We start from the raw sequence: 17,121 nt of genomic DNA on the forward strand, positions 1-17,121 counted from the left end.
AACTTTATGAAAAAGAGCAAGCAGCTCAAATTCTAAATTCTTGGTTCGAGGGGAGAGAGAAACGTTCTGTGATGAAACTAAAAGAATCTTTCATCTTATGCAGCAGCAGGAATGAAGTTGCAATAATCAGACTCAAAATCCTGTGGGTTATCAAATTGTAAAATCCATTAAATCCACAGATGATCGGATCCTTTATATGAAATGTAGGGCATTGGTGAGGCAAGCATGAGGAAATGAGAGGGACCTAAGAATTGCATTGGGGACGTATGCGCCTGCTTTGCTTCTTTCTGTCTAATGAGGCTGTTCCCATCCCACTTGAAGACCCAGAAGTAACAATGTAATGATCGCCTTGAGAGTGAAGCCTGTTCTCTATATGGCCCCCTCCCTTCACCCCTTCAATGCCTTCAGATACACAGAGTCAGACCTAGTAGGGAGCCAATCACATCATGAAACCATAGAAGGGAAGCCTCATACACGTTAGCCATTAGGAGGCGCCACATGGCGAGGTAGCAGCAGGACCCAGCTCAGCCACATGCAGCAGGTAGGAGGCTCCGAGAGATGCCGCTTGTCAAGAAATTAATGCTGGAGAGCATCTAACATGTTTGGACATAAGGGAGGGAGATGTGTACGACCTGAGCTAAGTTTGGGGATGAATTAGTAAGAAAAAAAAAAAAAAAAAACAGAGAAAACAAAGTAAAAGAAAAAAATTAAAAGACAATTATGAACTTCAGGGAAAATAAAACTTGGACAGGAAAGGAAGCAGATGCATCTGGCCTCAAGCCCCCACCTCTAACTTTGATGGTTACTGAAGAAACTACTGATAGTCACAGCTCTCACTGTAAAGCACCCTATATCAGCCCCTAAGTTTCTTGTGAGTTTGGGTGTGGAAGTGTGTCTACCCACGGAGGGCTCAGGGTCTCCCACGGTAACACCCCACCCCCAGAAAACAAGGCCGTGTGACTGAGGCCACTAACAATAAATGTATGTGTAATCATACAAATAATCATTCAGACAGAGGGTGTTAACGAGGGCATGAAATGGAAGCGTTTGCATGTTCTGGGAGATCAGGGAAGGCTTCCCTAAGGAAGAGGTGATTGAGAAGGAGAAATAAGTAGGTCAAAAAGGAAGGGAAAGCATTCTAGGCAGAGGGAACAGCATGTACAAAGACCTTGTGGCAGGTGGGAAGCCTAGATTATTCAAGAAACTGAGAGATGCCCAGCGGCTCAAGTGCAGGAGCCAAGAGGCCTGGGCGTGAGGTGAGGCCTGGGCTGAGGTGAGGCCTAGGTGTGAGGTGAGGCCTGCGTGTGAGGTGAAGCCTGGGCGTGAGGCCTGGGTGTGAGGTGAGGCCTGGGTGTGAGGCCTGGGTGTGAGGCGAGGCCTGCGTATGAGGTGAGGCCTGGGCGTGAGGTGAGGCCTGGGCTGAGGTGAGGCCCAGGTGTGAGGTAAGGCATGAGAAGCAGTGCAAGGAACTCTGCTGGCAGGTGGCTTGCAGGATTGCAGAGGCCTCTGCCCCATTGAAGCCAGAGGCGAAGGCCCACGGTGAAGGCAGCACCTCACCATCAAGAGTCTGAATTAATTGGGAAGGAATCGAATCATCTGGCTACTGGCTGTCCCCTGGTGGTCAGGACATGTCAGGGCAGCCTTCCTAATAACTGCTTTAAAATTATGTGGATGTTTTTGGTATTTAGGGAACAAAACATTTAACTTCCCAAAACGTCAGTGACTGTAGTGCTGAGGAGGAAATCATAATTGAGAAATTAAGTTATGCAATTAGTGGGAATAATGGGTGAAGACAAGAAAGCAACCATCTTTCAGAAGAACTAAAAAATACTTCGACCATAGTCATCCAAGCAGCGTTTTAACTGGGCCTTCGTTTCACGTTGCAGAGCTATAGAGAAATGGAGAATTACGATGAAGCATGGCAACGTGATTCTTACTGAACTGGGGCCATTCCCTAGGCACCGTTTTGTAACCTGTTTTCCCCACTCCCCCAGATCGTCAAGGAGAGGCACTCTTAATCCCCTTGGAACAACGGGGGAAATGCTACTGAATCGATAGTTATCTCCCAGCACCATTTTCTCTACAATGTCACTGTCATTACTAGAAAAATATTAATTTAAATATACCTTACAAAAGCAACAGAGATGTACTTTGATTCTAAGCTGTTTCTGTTCAACATAGATTCTTCTCTATGTCTGTGCTCGTATATGTATGTATGAATGCTCTCAGCCTGCGAATTGAAAACACTTTTCATTGTACGTAAGTATCTTTACTCTCAAGTGGCTAGTATAGTTTTTTGAAAATGAATACTCTTCTACTTTGAATATATCACCTTGAGCTGTGTGAATTATACCACTAGTAGTTTGCCTAACAGAAATGTTAACATTTGTTGTTTTAATCAACGAGGGTATAAAACAGAATGGCTTGCCATTTAAAAGATTTTTTTTTTTAAAAAAAAGGAAGCTAATGACTCCAAAGAAACAGTGCCAATTTCAGAAAAAAAAAAAACTATAAACTAAAAAAGGATAAAAGAAATGTTACTGAGACATACATACATCCAAAATACTATCTGCCACAGTCTTAGTTCTAATTATTTTGGGGCTCCCCACTTTAAAATATTTTGATAAATACTATGACAGATAGAGTCATCTATTTATTTGAGGAATAGCACTCAGCTTAATACAGTTTCTTTTTTAAAATTCATTTCGCATTGATCATGTCATGTACCAAACCCTATATAATAACGTAAGATCCCTGAAGATTTCCTGAATTTCCATTTTAATAATTTAGATGATCTTGCTTTCTATGATTCTAGAACTATAGTCAGTCAAAAAAATTCTTGCTTTGCTAAATTCCCGGTTTCTCTAGCTGGAATCTTTTCCCTTTTTTATCACGAAGCGTCCGTGTCGTGGATATCACCATTCTGTCTTGGAATTTGCTCTGCTTCTCCACTAGGTGAAGTGGTTTATTGACTGTCAATTTGTAAAGTGCCCTCTGGGATTATCTATATGCAAGATAGTAAGAGTGGAAACATATTTCATTGCCTCTTCTGTCCAGATAGAATTACCACGCACAATATATCATCTTCTAGCAAGACTGGATGAAATTCCAGCGAGTGACCCAGAGCCTCCATCACATGGTTGTCTGTACAGAGAGAGTCCAAGCTGGATAGTTGCAGTCTCCAGGGTCTGATGGCTTCCTCTATTGTCTCTTTAGTTAAATCATTCTTTTTATACCTGTATGTATGTGTGTATACATTTTATATGTATAAGTAAGCCTTTGGCTTAAAACCTACTCCTCAGTGTTGGAGAGAGGGGGAGGAGGGAGGAGGGAGGAGGGAAGAAGGGGAAAGGGAAGGGAAGAGAGCAGGGTAGGAGGGGTAGAGAAAGAGAGAGAGATTGCCTGCCCACCTTGTCCCTATCTGCCCAGTTTCTTCACCATACTTCCTCCAACTCTGACTAACTACTGTTATTTGTTTCTTATGACTCCATTCAGATTTTCTTTGTGTGCTTACAAATATAAATATGGATCTTTGTTTTTTTTCCCTTTTATACACAGAAGGTAGCCTGTTGTATACACTATTCTGCAATTGTGTTTTTCCCTCTCAGTTCACAGAAAGCCTCCTTATTCTTTTTTATTACTGTTTAGCATTCCATTGTATCGATGTATGGATAAGTCATAATTTATGTAATCAGTCCCCTTTTGAAGAGAATTTAATTTCCACTTGATGTACTTTCAATGGTTTTCTGGAGAGAGAACATATTTTAATTATTTCTTCATCCTCTCTATAAATATTCACTCATTGAACAGCTACTACTAAGTGCCAACAATGCCCTAAGCCCTTTTCTTAGTCCCTAGAGATACAGCAGTGAACGAAATAGACACATAACATTTTATTGTGAGACAGAGAAATGGATGACTAAGGGTGGACATGATATATAACTTTCCTGCCATTTAAAGCCTGAGTCACCAACTCAGATGGCACACAGGGAACTTGAATGAATGAAGAAGGTCAGGGGTGAGAGGTTAGAGGGAGCAGTGGGCATCGTGGAGTCCTGGAGACCACAAGGCCTGCGTACAAGCTGTAGCTACTGCTGCGCTCTATTAGTTCACGTGAACAGAAAAGGCCCATTTTGACAGAGCTTCCCAATTTTCAAGAGAAACTAGAAATCCATATTTTGATGTGGTCACACCCCATTTTATTGTTGGAAACTCATTCAAAATTTTAGGAATATTTTTCGGACAATATTTTTTCATGGGACTAGGCAGGTAGATCCTAAAATTTATATGGAAAAAATATACAAGAATATCTAGGAAAATACTGGATAGAAAAAAAAAACCTATAGTGGGGGTCAGGAAATGGTCCTACTAGACATTAAAATATACTTTAAAGCCTCTATAATGAAAACAGTGTGGTATTAGTACATGAATAGACAGATACTCCAGCAGAATAGAATAAAATGCCTAGAAATCAACCTAAGTACATATGGAAAATTAATATACAATAAAAGGTGGCATCTCAAATCACTGGGGCAGAGATTGACTAATAAATGGTGCTTGGACAACAGGATAGCCATGGGCTGAAGAAAAACCTAGATCCTTATCTCGCACCCTACAAGAGCATAAACTCCAAATAAATCAGAGGTCAACTGTAAAAGATGAAACCATACAAGCACTAGAATAAAACATAAGTGGATTCCTACATAGGAAAGGTAAGAAAAAGCATTCTAACTATGACTCAAACTCCAATGACAAAAAGAACAGATTGATAAAGTGGACCATGTAAAACTAAAAAAAAAAAAACTTCCTCTTGGCAAAAAACACCATAAGCAAAGTCAAATGACAAAATGGGAGAAAATAATCACAATCTATGTTGCAGATAAATGGCCGATATCCTTACTGTAGGAAAAAACTCTAAAAAATAGAAAAGTGGGCAAAAGACACGAATACACAGTTCACTGTGGATGTATGTATCTTTAAGTGGGCCTTAAACATATGAAAATTGATTCAACTTACATTATAAGAGAAAGACTAATTTAAGTTATGCTGAGATACCATTTTTCTCCTAGCAGACTGGCAAAATTTTTAAATATGACTCCACGTTCTGTTGTTGTAGCTGTGGGAAAAGAGGCACTCTCATGCGCTGCTGGCGGAAATGCGAATTGATAGAACTTTTCTGGGAGGAAATTGGCAATTCCTAATGAAAGTGCACACGTGTTTACTTTTGCCCCAGTGATCCAGGAATTTACCCTCCAGATACTCCTAAGCAGCGTGGTTAAAATTTAAAAAAAATAATAATAAAAATAAAATAATAAATAGGAAGATCTCTGAACTGAAAAGGAGGAATTCGCTGGCTATTTTGTTAAGCAAAAAAGGTAAAAATGAGTATCTACTGTATGCCGCCATTCGTATAAGGAATGAGAAATGGCAATATTCTGTACACGTGTGTGTGCTATTTGTACAGAACAAGAAAACAAGACACAGACAGGATAAACCAGAAGAAATGAAAGTGGTGACCTGAGGTGCTGAGCAGAGCAGGGCAGAGGGGGTGTGGGATGGGGGCCAGTACACAGGTTGTGGCTGCGACACATCTGAGCACACTTTCCTGCACAGTTCTGACTTTGAGGACACTATCAATGCTTTACTTACCAAAAATGAAATCAACAAGAATGAGAAGAAGCCCTAAAATAAAATACAGACCGGAAAAAAAAAAAAAATGATCCTAACTCAGGGGTGGGGGGTGGTGGTGGAAGAACTAACCTAAGTAACATTAACATTTGAATAAAGTATTTTCACAAAATACAAAGAGAACTGTAAACAAATATCGATCTCTACTTAGTGGGTTGGTTTTTGCAGTTGGTTAGCAATTCTGAAGCTACTTTCTGGGTATTCTAAGATTGAGTGTACAAATATATCATGGATAATGAAAGTTAAGTTATCACCATCAGGGAAGAAAGTTACAAGTATGGGAAGAGGGGAGGCTATAACGAATTGTGTGGTATTAGGAATTGAAGGTATAAACTATAAACTCATGGTTTTAGTAGACTGAATATAGACGGATGACTGGGAAAGATGTAGATTGATATAGATGTAGATAGAGAAACTGACATATAGGTAGGTAGGTAGGTAGATAGATGAATAGATAGATATCGAATTATATATGTGTGTCCACTGAGTAAGCCTAGAATCAATAACACTCCAATAGCAACGAGAACATCTAGCACCCAGATCTTGGTTTGTAAATGCCATTCTGTCCCAAAAAAAGAATCGAGCTTCGTTAGATAAATGACTGATTTCAGGACTAGTGCAAAGAAAGGACAAGATCAGCCTGAAACATTTGTCATACTAGAAAGTAAGGTAGTGCTCAAAGAATAATGGGAAGATGCCCCATACGCAGAAAAACCAACCTGAACTGACTCCCACTGATCGAACTGGGAAAATTTGATAGCAGTAACTAACTCAGGGAAGAATTATTAACAGATGCTAAAACTGGATGGTAAGCATTTGGTGAAAATAAAAGGATATTTCCACTGTCTCAAACTGCCTCCCCACAAAATGCTTTTTAATTAGGGATAATACCAAAGGACAAAACTTATAGTGGACAAACCTTAGTGATGCTGCCTTAACCAACCGATCAAAGTTAATCCTATCAATAACCCACAGGCAATGTTCATGGGCCTAGTCATGTGATGCACTGATAAGGACACAACATCACTTCTGGAGCGTTCCTGCCCAAAACGCATAGCCTGAGTCTAAGCATGGGGAAACAACAGGCAAACCCCAATGCAGGGACATTTTACCAAAAAGAACTGGCCTGTACTCTTCAAAACTGGCAAGATCATGAAAGACAAAGAAAGACCAAGAAACTGTTCTAGATTAAATTAAACAAAAGAAATATAACGTAATCCAATATTGGATCCTGGGTCAGAAAAAAATAAATTTTCTTTTTTGCTATAAAGGGCAGAATAGGTCAATTGGTGAGTTGTGAATAAGATCTATAAAGTAGGTAATAATACTGTATCGCTGTTAATTTCCTGACTTGATAATTATATTGGTTATATAAGAGACTATTCTTGTTTATTAGGAAATAATCACTGAAGTCTTTAGAAGTAAGTCTGCAACTTATTCTCAAATAGGTCAAATAATAATAATATGGGGGGAGGATAAAAAGTTAACATTTGGGTACTTTAGTTGAAGGGTATATAGGAATTCTTTATTCTTGCAATGTTCCTGTAAGTCTGTAATTAAAAAAAAAACATGTGAGAGTCCACACTGTACAAACAAAAATTTAAAAAACAAGAATGGCCATGTTTGCCACCAGCACGGGCCTGTGGGCTGCCAATTCATAGTCTTTGGTTTAGATCTATTTTCTTGAGTCGATTTTGAGTGAGGTCTTGCCGATGACAGCGGTTACCAATGCTGAAGAATGTTTTGCTGCATCTGGAAATTTTAAGCCAGCTCAGCACCAACAAGGAAACAGCAGAGACACGAATATGAATATGACATGAATAATCTATTTGCTAATAAACTAGTTTAAATCTGAACGCAGCCCGGGTCCTAAGAGGCAAAGAGAAGCGGCCATAGTCCAGAAAGTCTTCTCTGCAGAAATTCTATGTTTTGTTGGCTGCCTTTGGGAGAGGTGCAAGCAATCTTGCTTCCTGGCTTCTGGTCTCAGCAGAGACCATACACAGCAGGATTAAGGTAAAGAGGGGAGTATCTAATAGTCTTTCAGAACCCCACTGTTGAAGAAAAATGTGTTTGTATAAATAAAGGGAAAAGAGACACTTTTAAGTTCAATGAAGTTATGAATGGAGAAAAACGTGTTTCGGTATTGGGAAGGGGAACGTCCTTGGCACATCAAGCTTTTCTCAGCAGGAAGGAGAAACCAGGTGAGTAGCAGGGCCTCCTTCGGATGTCCCGTGCAGCACAGGGAACGGTCCCACATGAGGGTGCAGCCCCATCTGCCAGAGCCAGGATGTGAAGTAGGTCTGCAGACTGATCCGGGGGACGTGTATGCCACCTCTTGCTTCTCATCCTACAATTGCTCTTTCCCGATCTGTAAGTCCAAAGACCAAGGGGAGCACAGCCCAGGAGTACTAAACTGAGAGGAGGAAGCCCCGAATTATTGGGCCTGGGGAGGTTGGGAAGTTACTCAGGCGAAGCGTAAGGAACAGCATTCTTGGCAGATGCATATGCAAAGGAGGGGTATAACACATATGACACAACTTTGGAGCCGTCTTACTCTTTTCCCATTTCTCTCCGTATCTTCATATTTCCTTTGGAACAGCCCAAGAGATATGCAATGTGGAGTCATGAGTTTAGCTTCCTGAGAACAGAGGGGCCTAGCGAGCACAGATCTAGTCGATTGTGGGTCGCGAGCCTTGATTTCCTGAATAGAAAAAGTGCCTCTCTCAGCCCTGATCGTGTGTTACACACTCCAGATAAACATGCCTCCACTCAGACTGAGGTTTTCATATTATGTTTCTCCCAGAATACTTTTTTCAAACTTCTGTCAATGACATCTTCTTCAAATAAAGCACGTCCGGTCATTTTCCTGAGCCAAACCTGCGTTAGGCACAACCTGCAATAGTGGCGGGAACTCAGAGTCAAGGTCCGTAAACAACCCCAGCCAATGACTTGCCCTGTCATCTCAAACAGAATTTCCTACTGTTCGAGTGGGCGCCCCAAGTGTGTTCTAAAACAGGGCCAGTGGGAGCAGAGACTTCAGGTAGTCACATGCCCTGTTCTGCAAATGTCTCATTCCATAGAGAAGGGGAAGCCGGGCAAGAGCCTGAGACAAGGGTTCTTCTTACTCCGGCCCAAGGGCAAGACTGAGTGGGATGAGACATCTGACCTGTGAGCATCCTAACCATTGACTGGCCAGTGACCTATGGGGCGGCCTGGAGCTCTGCCCAGAGAGGATAATTTCGCACGCTGTACTTTCCTCAACTGGCCACCACAATATTTCCATTCACATATTCATCTGTCACCTTGCCACTTCCCATCAAGAGGTGAGGTCTTTTCCCCAACCCCGCCTGAACCCAGACGGGACTTCGGCATTGTCTCGGTGAACCATGCAGCAGACATGCACAGAGGAACTTCTGAGACGAGGTCATAAAACGCCATATAGTTTCCCCCGGTCCCATGCTCTCTCCCACTTGGAGGACACACCCTCAGAACCCAGCCACCATGATGACAACCAAGCCACCGGCAAGACCATTGTTTTAAAATATGGGTTTTATTATTATTCAAGTATGGTGCAACCAATAGATCAGAAGACAACTAACTGCCACTGGAAAAAAATCGTTCCCCTCATTGTTCCCCTCATCGTTCCCAGGAGAATGGGCACACGCCATGCCATGGGGGGCGGGGGGGGGGTGACCACATGTGGAAGCACCAAGGTAGGTCAGGAGGCAGGAGGAGGAAGGGAAACAGACAAGGGAACCGGTGAGACAGGATAAGCAGGTTTAGGACCAGCTAGTGTGAATGATTTCAGCGGCCTCCAGGGTGTAGGGATTGTCCTCATTTGTCTGGCACCTGGCCCTGAGGTGATCAGGGAAAGGGAATGGTGGCCTGGAGTGTGAGAGCTCCCTTGAGGAGTGGCAGAGGACGAGTTGGCCTGCAGAGGAACGGCAGGCTCACAGATCGCCAGTGTGTGTCCAGGACAGCTTGCCCTGCCTGGGAGGGGCCCCTGCCGCTCCAGGGGCAGCAAGGCCCCAAGATGTCAGAACACCGTAGTAAAAGCATGGCTGCTACTACAGCCGTTTGTGGGGTTCCCAGCCAGCAGCCCAAAGGGCTCCGCCGACGGCCAGCATCAATGGCGACAAGAGAAAGTGAGCCTTCAGATGATTCCAGCCCCCCGCCTTCAAGGGGCCCAGGGGACACCATGTAAAACAGAGATGAGCCATTCCTACCATGTCCTGCCCCATGTCCTACGGATCATACGCATATGAATATTTTTGTTGTTGTTTTTTTTAAGTCACTAAGTTTTGGAGTGATATTTTATACCACCATAATAACTTGAACAATATATAATGAACTGAGCTAAACGGATTCTCTCATTCCCCAGAATTTAAATTGGGCCTTATGAAAATTAATAAGTTGCTAGCGTTAGACCACAGCGATGGAAACACACAGCTGAGTCACATGCATGCCAAATGCCTTAGAATAACAGGAGTGCTGGTCTGGAGCGGCCCTGGTCCTGCATGATCCAGTTTCTGGCCGTCGGCAGTGATACCCCATCTTTCCTGAGGACTGTCAGGTGAGGGGTTTCTCCACCGTCTGACTTGGGTTCTTGTGAGGCTTTGGCTGGGGCTCTGGGCCCCTCACGCTGTGCCTTACATCCAAGGAGTCTCACCCTTGAGGACACATGGTTAGCCAGTCAAAGCCTGGGGTACGGTAAGCAGACAGGGTGACACCCACCCACCTTCATTTCTCCCGCCAAGAGCCATTAGAGACTCTTCAAAACAGAAAATGTGAAGGAGCTCTGTGAACGCTCGAGGTCTGGCCATGTGGTGAGTATCATTTCTCAAAAACGTTTGCTTTCAATGTTTTAAAAATAAAGTTCAATGGTTCCAAAAGGTCCTAAAATTTACTTCCTCGGTCCCATCTCCAGGCTCAGGCCAGGCCAGGTGTCCCAGATTGCACTCATTCCAGAGCCTTCGGGGCAAGGGACCAGCATCTGTTCATTCCCGCCGGGAAAGGGAAGTTCCGAGACGGGAAACGCTTACCTGGCTTCTTTCAGCGGAGACCGGCCTCTTCCGGTCTCCCGCCCCGTGGGCCCCGCCCACCTCAGCGTAGCGCTCAGGTGTGGTGCACCGGAAGTGCCTCCACCTTCCACCCACAGCAGCACAGGAGCGGGGCCCGGTGGGCGGTCGTGGTTCATTGGGGTCAAGCGCTGCATCTGAGAATCAGTTTTAGCGGTGCACGTGCGACAGCGGCGTAGAAGGACGAGGCACGGCAGGTGCACTCGAGCGAGCGTGGCACCTGCGTCTGTGCTAGGGACAAAATGAGATGTGAGGGGTGGGGGGAGGAGAGCAGAGTCAGAGGACAGGCCGATTTATTGAGATCTCTCTTTTTTTTTTTTCCTCCCTACGTTCCAAAGGAGACAGATAGCCCAACCCTGTCTATACCCAGGTGTGTGGAGAAGTTTGTGTGAAAAAAAGAGAATAGATGCTCCCTCACTCTCACCTGTGATCCGTACACGAGGGAGGATGGGGGGCAGGGTTCGAGGGGAGTAAGCGGTAGGGTAGCGCACGGCAGGGTCGTGACATGCAGGGCTAGAGGGCGGGGGAGGGAGGAGCAGCCAGTGCCAAGGTGCGGGAAACCAGTCTGGGCAGATAAAACCCTGTCACATGTGTGCCCTGTGTCCTGGCATGTATTTGAGCCTGTGTACAAGTGAGCTTGTACCTGTGTGTGCCAAGATGTGCGTCCGTGACCAGACCTGCCTGTGAAATACCTCATGTCAGCGACCGTGAGCATGCCTGGATCTGTCCCCCTTGGCTCTGCAAGCACAAGTCGGGGAATAAAAGGGACATCTGGGGCTGGGCCACAGCCCAAGGCCCGGGGGAACCTGGGTGAGAGGCCACGTGCCAGCAGCTAGGCAAGAGCAGCTCCACCAGCCTGGCCAGGTGACACCTGGTACCCTGGGATATATGAGAGGCACCGAAAGGGCAACCCATATAGGGAATAGAAGTGTGGGGTCCCACCTCATGGGGCCCATTGGCACCAGAGTCACCAAATCGACTTAGGACTCTAGGACTCTCTGCCCCTGGGCTGAGGGCACACAGGGCTTCCCTGCTCTGTTCCAGTGGCTGCTCCTCTGTAACAGGGTTTGGGGGTAGAGCCATGTCCTCCCCCGACCCAGGGCTCCCTGGAAGGACCTGAGTACAGGGACGTGTCCCCTTATTCCAAATTGTGGGCAGAGCAGGTCTGGAATTTTGGAGGTAGAGAGGAAGTGATTGGGGTGTCCTCCTCCAGAAAGGCTTCTTGGATTTCTGGGTACCCTGAGGATGCAACCTCTCACCCCAGGGCCATAGAGTATATCTCAGGCCAGGTGACATCTTGTTCTTGAATTCCCCCAAACCCTTCCTAACCACCAGCTTTATGCCAAGTGTCCTTTTCTCCCTGTGCTCAGGGCCCCCGGGCGACCCCTTTTCTCCACCACCAGCAGCCAGCATCCGCTCTGCTATTTCACCCCCTACTCCGAGACTGGGGCACATCGCTCGTTCCCCCCGCTCCCCACCCCTCCGGACAAGCACACAGGCCCTCACACTCCTGAAGGCTTTTCTTGGGAAAGCTGAAAAGGAGTGCAAATCACAACAGCTAGATGAAGTGGGGGAAATGACTGAGCCCACTCTGGCTGTGGTATATAACTCAGGGAACGCCCGGAGAGAGAGGCCAGATTCCAGATCCAGTTGGTGTGGTATATAACTCAGGGAGCCCGCGGAGAGAGGCCAGATTCCAGATCCAGTTGGGTACATAAAAAGGACCACACAATATAGCCACCACCAGGGGGCAGGCTACACCTTCCAGACCACTGGCCCATTGGGGGCCTTATTCTCGGGGATGAAGTGTCTGTAAGTAGGAAGGATGTTTTGCACTGGTCCCACGTGAGGACACATGGAAAGGATCCCTACAGATGAGGGCAGAGGGGAAAGATGGCTAGGAAGCCCTGGGTATCAGTGTACACAGGCATTTGGTTGGAGGAAACCATGTGTGATGGGGAGAGAGGATCTTAGAAAGGATGGGGATGTTGTGGGAGCATGGGTGTTGAGGGCAAAAGGATGAGTTGTCGGGTACCTCTCAGGGATGATATCTTGGGGAAACTGAGTAGGGAAGACCAGACAGGGTGTCGGGATAAAAGGAAGCCCTCTGCTTTCCTAACACCTTGGTCTTCCAGGTCACGGGGAGGGGCAGCTGGAGTTGAGAGCCTCTCCCTAGGTGGACAGTTCACTTCAGCAACGCTGATCTTGGACCACTCCAGCCCAGGCATGTAACCCTGGTCTGGTTACATGAGCCAGTATAGTCCCCATTGTCGCTTAAGCTGGTTTGAGTTGTTTTTCACTTCGATGTACAGATCTGAACTAGTTTTTTAAGTGGTTCCTGGTCCCTTGCTTAAGAAGTATCAAGGGATGCAGATTACCCTACAGGCTAAACTTCAAACTCAACCAGGCCTTCAAGAACCCAACCTCTGCCTCCATCATGATGTTCTACTGCTCCTCAGATGCAGCCTTCCCTATGGACATTGTGGATAAAAAAGTCCTCCTACCAGGAAACTGAGGGCTCCGGAAATGACTTTGTTAGTGTCATCTCCTCTGCGGGGACTCCTGGACTACTAGAGAATAAGTCGGCTCTACTCTGTGCCACCCTCTGATTATTCCTCTGCTGTGAGCCCCTTGAGGGGGCTTTGTCCATTGGTCTTGGCCCTAACCCCCTGGGCACACTGAAGGCACCCAATACATATCTGGAGTATAAATAAAGGACCTCTGTGTGTGGCTTGTCCTGCCTCGGCGAGAGCAGACCTTTTTGGAGCGGATATCAGACTCTCTGCCGGGTTCACAGTATCAGAGAAGGACTACTGTTTGGAGGAAACTCATCTGGGTTTCAAGGTGACCCCGAGAGAGATTTATGAGCGGTTTCAGGGTTGTATCCACTCGACTGACCACCAGGAATCAGCCCATATCCAGCTTCCACAACTTTTTCACCAGGGGACTTGCCAGCCTGCGACCCAGCTCCTCAAAGCCAGAAGCACATGCGGCTAGAATCAGAGAAAGACAGAGGCACATAAAAGCACTTGCTGAGACAGAAACTATGTAACAGACACACAAAACTCAAGACCGAGATGCCCATAATGAAGAGAAAAACCAGACCAAGAGCAGAGCCTGGAGGGCAGAGATTCCGAGGTGGAGAGCAGGGTAGGGGCTAACCCGAGAACATCGCCATTCTTTCTGGATTAATGCAACATTTTCTGTGGGGTTCCCTGCTTTGTACTGCCCCTTATCTAATTTGTTAGTCAGTAGAAACTTTCTAACCACACACCTGGGTATGTCATCCCCACAGCCCCCGGAGTAAAGTCCAGATCCTTTTCTTGAGTTACAAGCCTTTTGCTGTGAGCCTACACATCACCAGTCTTAAACTCCAGCCACTGCTGACATTTTCGCTGAGCATGCTCTCCCTTGCCTCTAAGCCTGGAAACATGCTGCTGTTCGCTCAGCCTGGGACACTCATTCCATACAGTCCCCTCCCCGGTTTCCCCTTCTGCAAATCACCATCTCGCTTTAATCTCAACAGCCAGTGTTCCTTTGTCAAGGGCAGCCTCTCCCTCATCCTCAGAGTAGTCTTGCCATTGTCCTCCACTTTCCAGAACAACTGTCCCCTCCCACACTAGAGCTATACCCCAGGCCTCTACTAGAGACTCCAGGCCAGGTTGCTGTCACAAATACCCTCCAGCTTCCTACCTGTGCCTGTCCTTAGACTCTCAGGGCCAGGCTTGCCAGCCCTAGTCCATGTCCCCCTGCTCCCGATATCCCATTCTGTGCCCCCTCATTCTGTGTAGCTCTTCCTATTTAGGATCATGGTCTATCCACTAATTTTATATTTAAAGAATTCTATCTAAATAAAAGTTAATTTAAAGATAACAGTAAATAGTACAAGTGGTACAAGGACACTGCATGTTTGGGAAACGTGACTCAGCCAACATATCTGTCCAGATCTTGATGTGCTTTGGCCTCCAATGGTTGGCACCTGTCCTCAGGTCACTGGGGCTCTTCGCTTTCATTCCCAGGGAGGCCAAAGTGCCTGGCCGGCTTAAGGCCCCTAGGACAGCCCTTAGCTATAACTTACATGTAAGAGTGTTATAGCCCTTCCCCTGATGCTTGTTTCAGACAACTCTGAGATCCTGTGTCTAGAACAGATCCCAGCACATAGTGGGCACTCGATAAGTGAATGAACAAATGCAGCCAAATTTATCACTCTTATCCTTTGTAATATCGAGAGTTTTTGTCACTCTTAGGCCTTTCCCATCCAAGATCAAAAAGGCATTTACCCATATTTATTCTGGCATATTTACTTGTTTGTGAATTTTGTATATTTAATTATTTGATCCATTTTGATATGCTGTAAGGACTGAGATGAACATGTATTTTCTCCTCATGGCTAATCGGTTGTCCCAATAGCAATTCTTGAATCTTTCCTTCAACTAAGATATTTAAGACTCATTCAGTAAGGTGTTATACAGTCATTTATAATGGTAGTTACAATGATTGCCACCACTTGGAAAAAGGCTCACCTTTTCATTTTAACCATGTTTTATAGCTACATAAAAATTATGTCTACATATAAGCAAGATCAGGGAGAAACAGGAAAATAGATTCATTTAAAAAGGGTAATTTTTTTCTTTGCTTTCTATTAATATTTGTGAAACAACAAATTGAAAATTTGAATTAAAAGAATATGGAGGGGAAGGACTTAAAAGATTGCTAGCTGTTTTCTTGCTTGAGCTTGAAACAAATACTTGGGTGAAGGTAGGGGGTTTTTTGGAAGTGATTTCAGGGAGCTGAGGATAGTAGAGAATGCGGGTAAGGAAAAATTGTTACTGGAGGGCCCTGGGGAGTCATTATTACAGGAAAAACCAAGCAAGACAGACTGTATGAAAACCACTTCCTTTGGCCCTGTACCCTGAAATCCTTCTCGGCCTCAGTTAAGTGAGCAGAACTTCTGAAAGTGCCCCACCCAAAAGGAATCAGGTCTCAGGCATGTGTATCAGTGAGTCCAAAAGCTCCAGCACCTTGCCCTGGCTAATGGGAGGCTTCATCAGCCAGAGAGCAGGGATGCTGATCTCTGTGGTTATATACTAAGAATTGTATGAGGAACCATATCTCCCCACACAACTGTCTCTAGCAAATCCCTATATGACCCCTTAGAATTCAGTAGTTTTTTTAAGTCGAATTCAGAGAACATTTTAATTCTTCAGTTGGTGGGCCAGCCATACTCATAACAAATGTGAAGAGCTTTAGAAGTAGGGACAAGGGAAGTCCTGGGTACCACTGGGGCCCTAATGGTCTGTACTTCGGAGAGTTAGGCAGAGCGTGTCCTGGAGTCTGGGATACTTACACTAAAGCTTGCCTTCCTAACCAAAGGGGCACTTCACTTCAACCATGATGGCTCGACTGCCCCCCGAGCAATTCACTGGGATTCCAAAGGCACCTTAGAAGAGAAGCTACTCACGCATAAGCATATTTTATGCGCCAAGAAAACTGGAACCAAAAGATCCACCCCCAAACACCGAGCCAGGAAGCCACTTAAAATCTGGATTTGGGTGAAAAAGGGCCTAACTTTTATAGCAGCTCTCCTTAAGTGCTTGCCGCCCCCCACCCCCACCCCCGCCTCAGCCACAGGAGCCTGTCCCAGGACTGTATCCCACACTGGACTTTCCCTGGGCTCCATCTGGTGCAGATACCAGCCAGGTCTGCGGGCTGCCCCTCGCCAGGGGCACTTCAGGAGTGTACTCTAAAATTTTGGAGATGCTCGCTGGCTCCCCCGTGAGAACTCGACCTGGCTACAACCAGCTCCTGGGTATGTGAGTACGAGGAGTGAGAAAGTTCCCATTAGCCTCGCCTACGAAGCTGGACGAGCCTGCAAGGCCAGAAGTGCGCGCGCAACACAGCGCCGGGAGGCGGGGCGCTGTGCCGCAGCCCGCCCATTCAGCCTTGCCCGCTACGTCACGCCCCGCAGGCCCTCCCAGAGCCTCCTGATTGGTGGGCAGCGAGCGCGAGCGCTCCGGCCCCGCCCCTGCATGTGGCACGGCCCCGCCCCCTGGCTCACAAGGCTGCTGGTGTGGCTTCCAAGCTGGAACGCGAAGGCGCGGGCGCGGAAGGGCCCCGCGTCTCCCAGGCCGAGGGAGCACTTTCCCGTCATGCTCGCGCTCTGGCCGTCGCCCCAGGCCTGACAGTGGCTGGCGGCTGTTCAGGAGCACAGTGCGTGCCCGGTTTGGCCCGCCGCAGGCCCTTTCCTACCCGCTCTTCCTGCCCGCTTATTGCAGAGCACCCGGAAATACCCATTGCCCAGGCCCCCCTCGACGGCGACACCCCCACGTGCCAAGAGGTTTGTCCTCGAGGACCT

At 46.3% G+C, this 17,121-nt stretch overlaps 1 protein-coding gene across 2 annotated transcripts; it reads right to left on the reverse strand.

Moving 5' to 3' along the window:
- Positions 1 to 2,253: 2,253 nt before the first annotated feature.
- Positions 2,254 to 15,384, reverse strand: LOC107499648. 2 transcript variants are annotated; one of them, XM_036219884.1, is made up of 2 exons: positions 10,731 to 15,384; positions 2,254 to 3,004 (listed from the first exon to the last, which is right to left on the reverse strand). In XM_036219884.1, the coding sequence occupies exon 1, from the start codon at positions 12,480 to 12,482 to the stop codon at positions 11,460 to 11,462; it is 1,023 nt and encodes a 340-aa protein (XP_036075777.1). In that variant the 5' UTR covers positions 12,483 to 15,384; the 3' UTR covers positions 2,254 to 3,004; positions 10,731 to 11,459. The 2 variants fall into 2 exon arrangements, with proteins under 2 accessions (XP_036075777.1, XP_036075776.1); XM_036219883.1 differs by having other exon boundaries at positions 2,254 to 3,746.
- Between the last annotated feature and the right edge of the window lie 1,737 nt (positions 15,385 to 17,121).

The sequence above is a fragment of the Rousettus aegyptiacus genome, unplaced genomic scaffold (assembly GCF_014176215.1).
Source record: "Rousettus aegyptiacus isolate mRouAeg1 unplaced genomic scaffold, mRouAeg1.p scaffold_m13_p_4, whole genome shotgun sequence".
NCBI classification, from domain to species: domain Eukaryota; kingdom Metazoa; phylum Chordata; class Mammalia; order Chiroptera; family Pteropodidae; genus Rousettus; species Rousettus aegyptiacus.

What these genes read in the sequence shown, in the direction of transcription:
- LOC107499648 (XM_036219884.1), bottom strand. Translation starts at nt 12,482, where the DNA reads ATGTACCCAACTGGATCTGGAATCTGGCCTCTCTCCGCGGGCTCCCTG.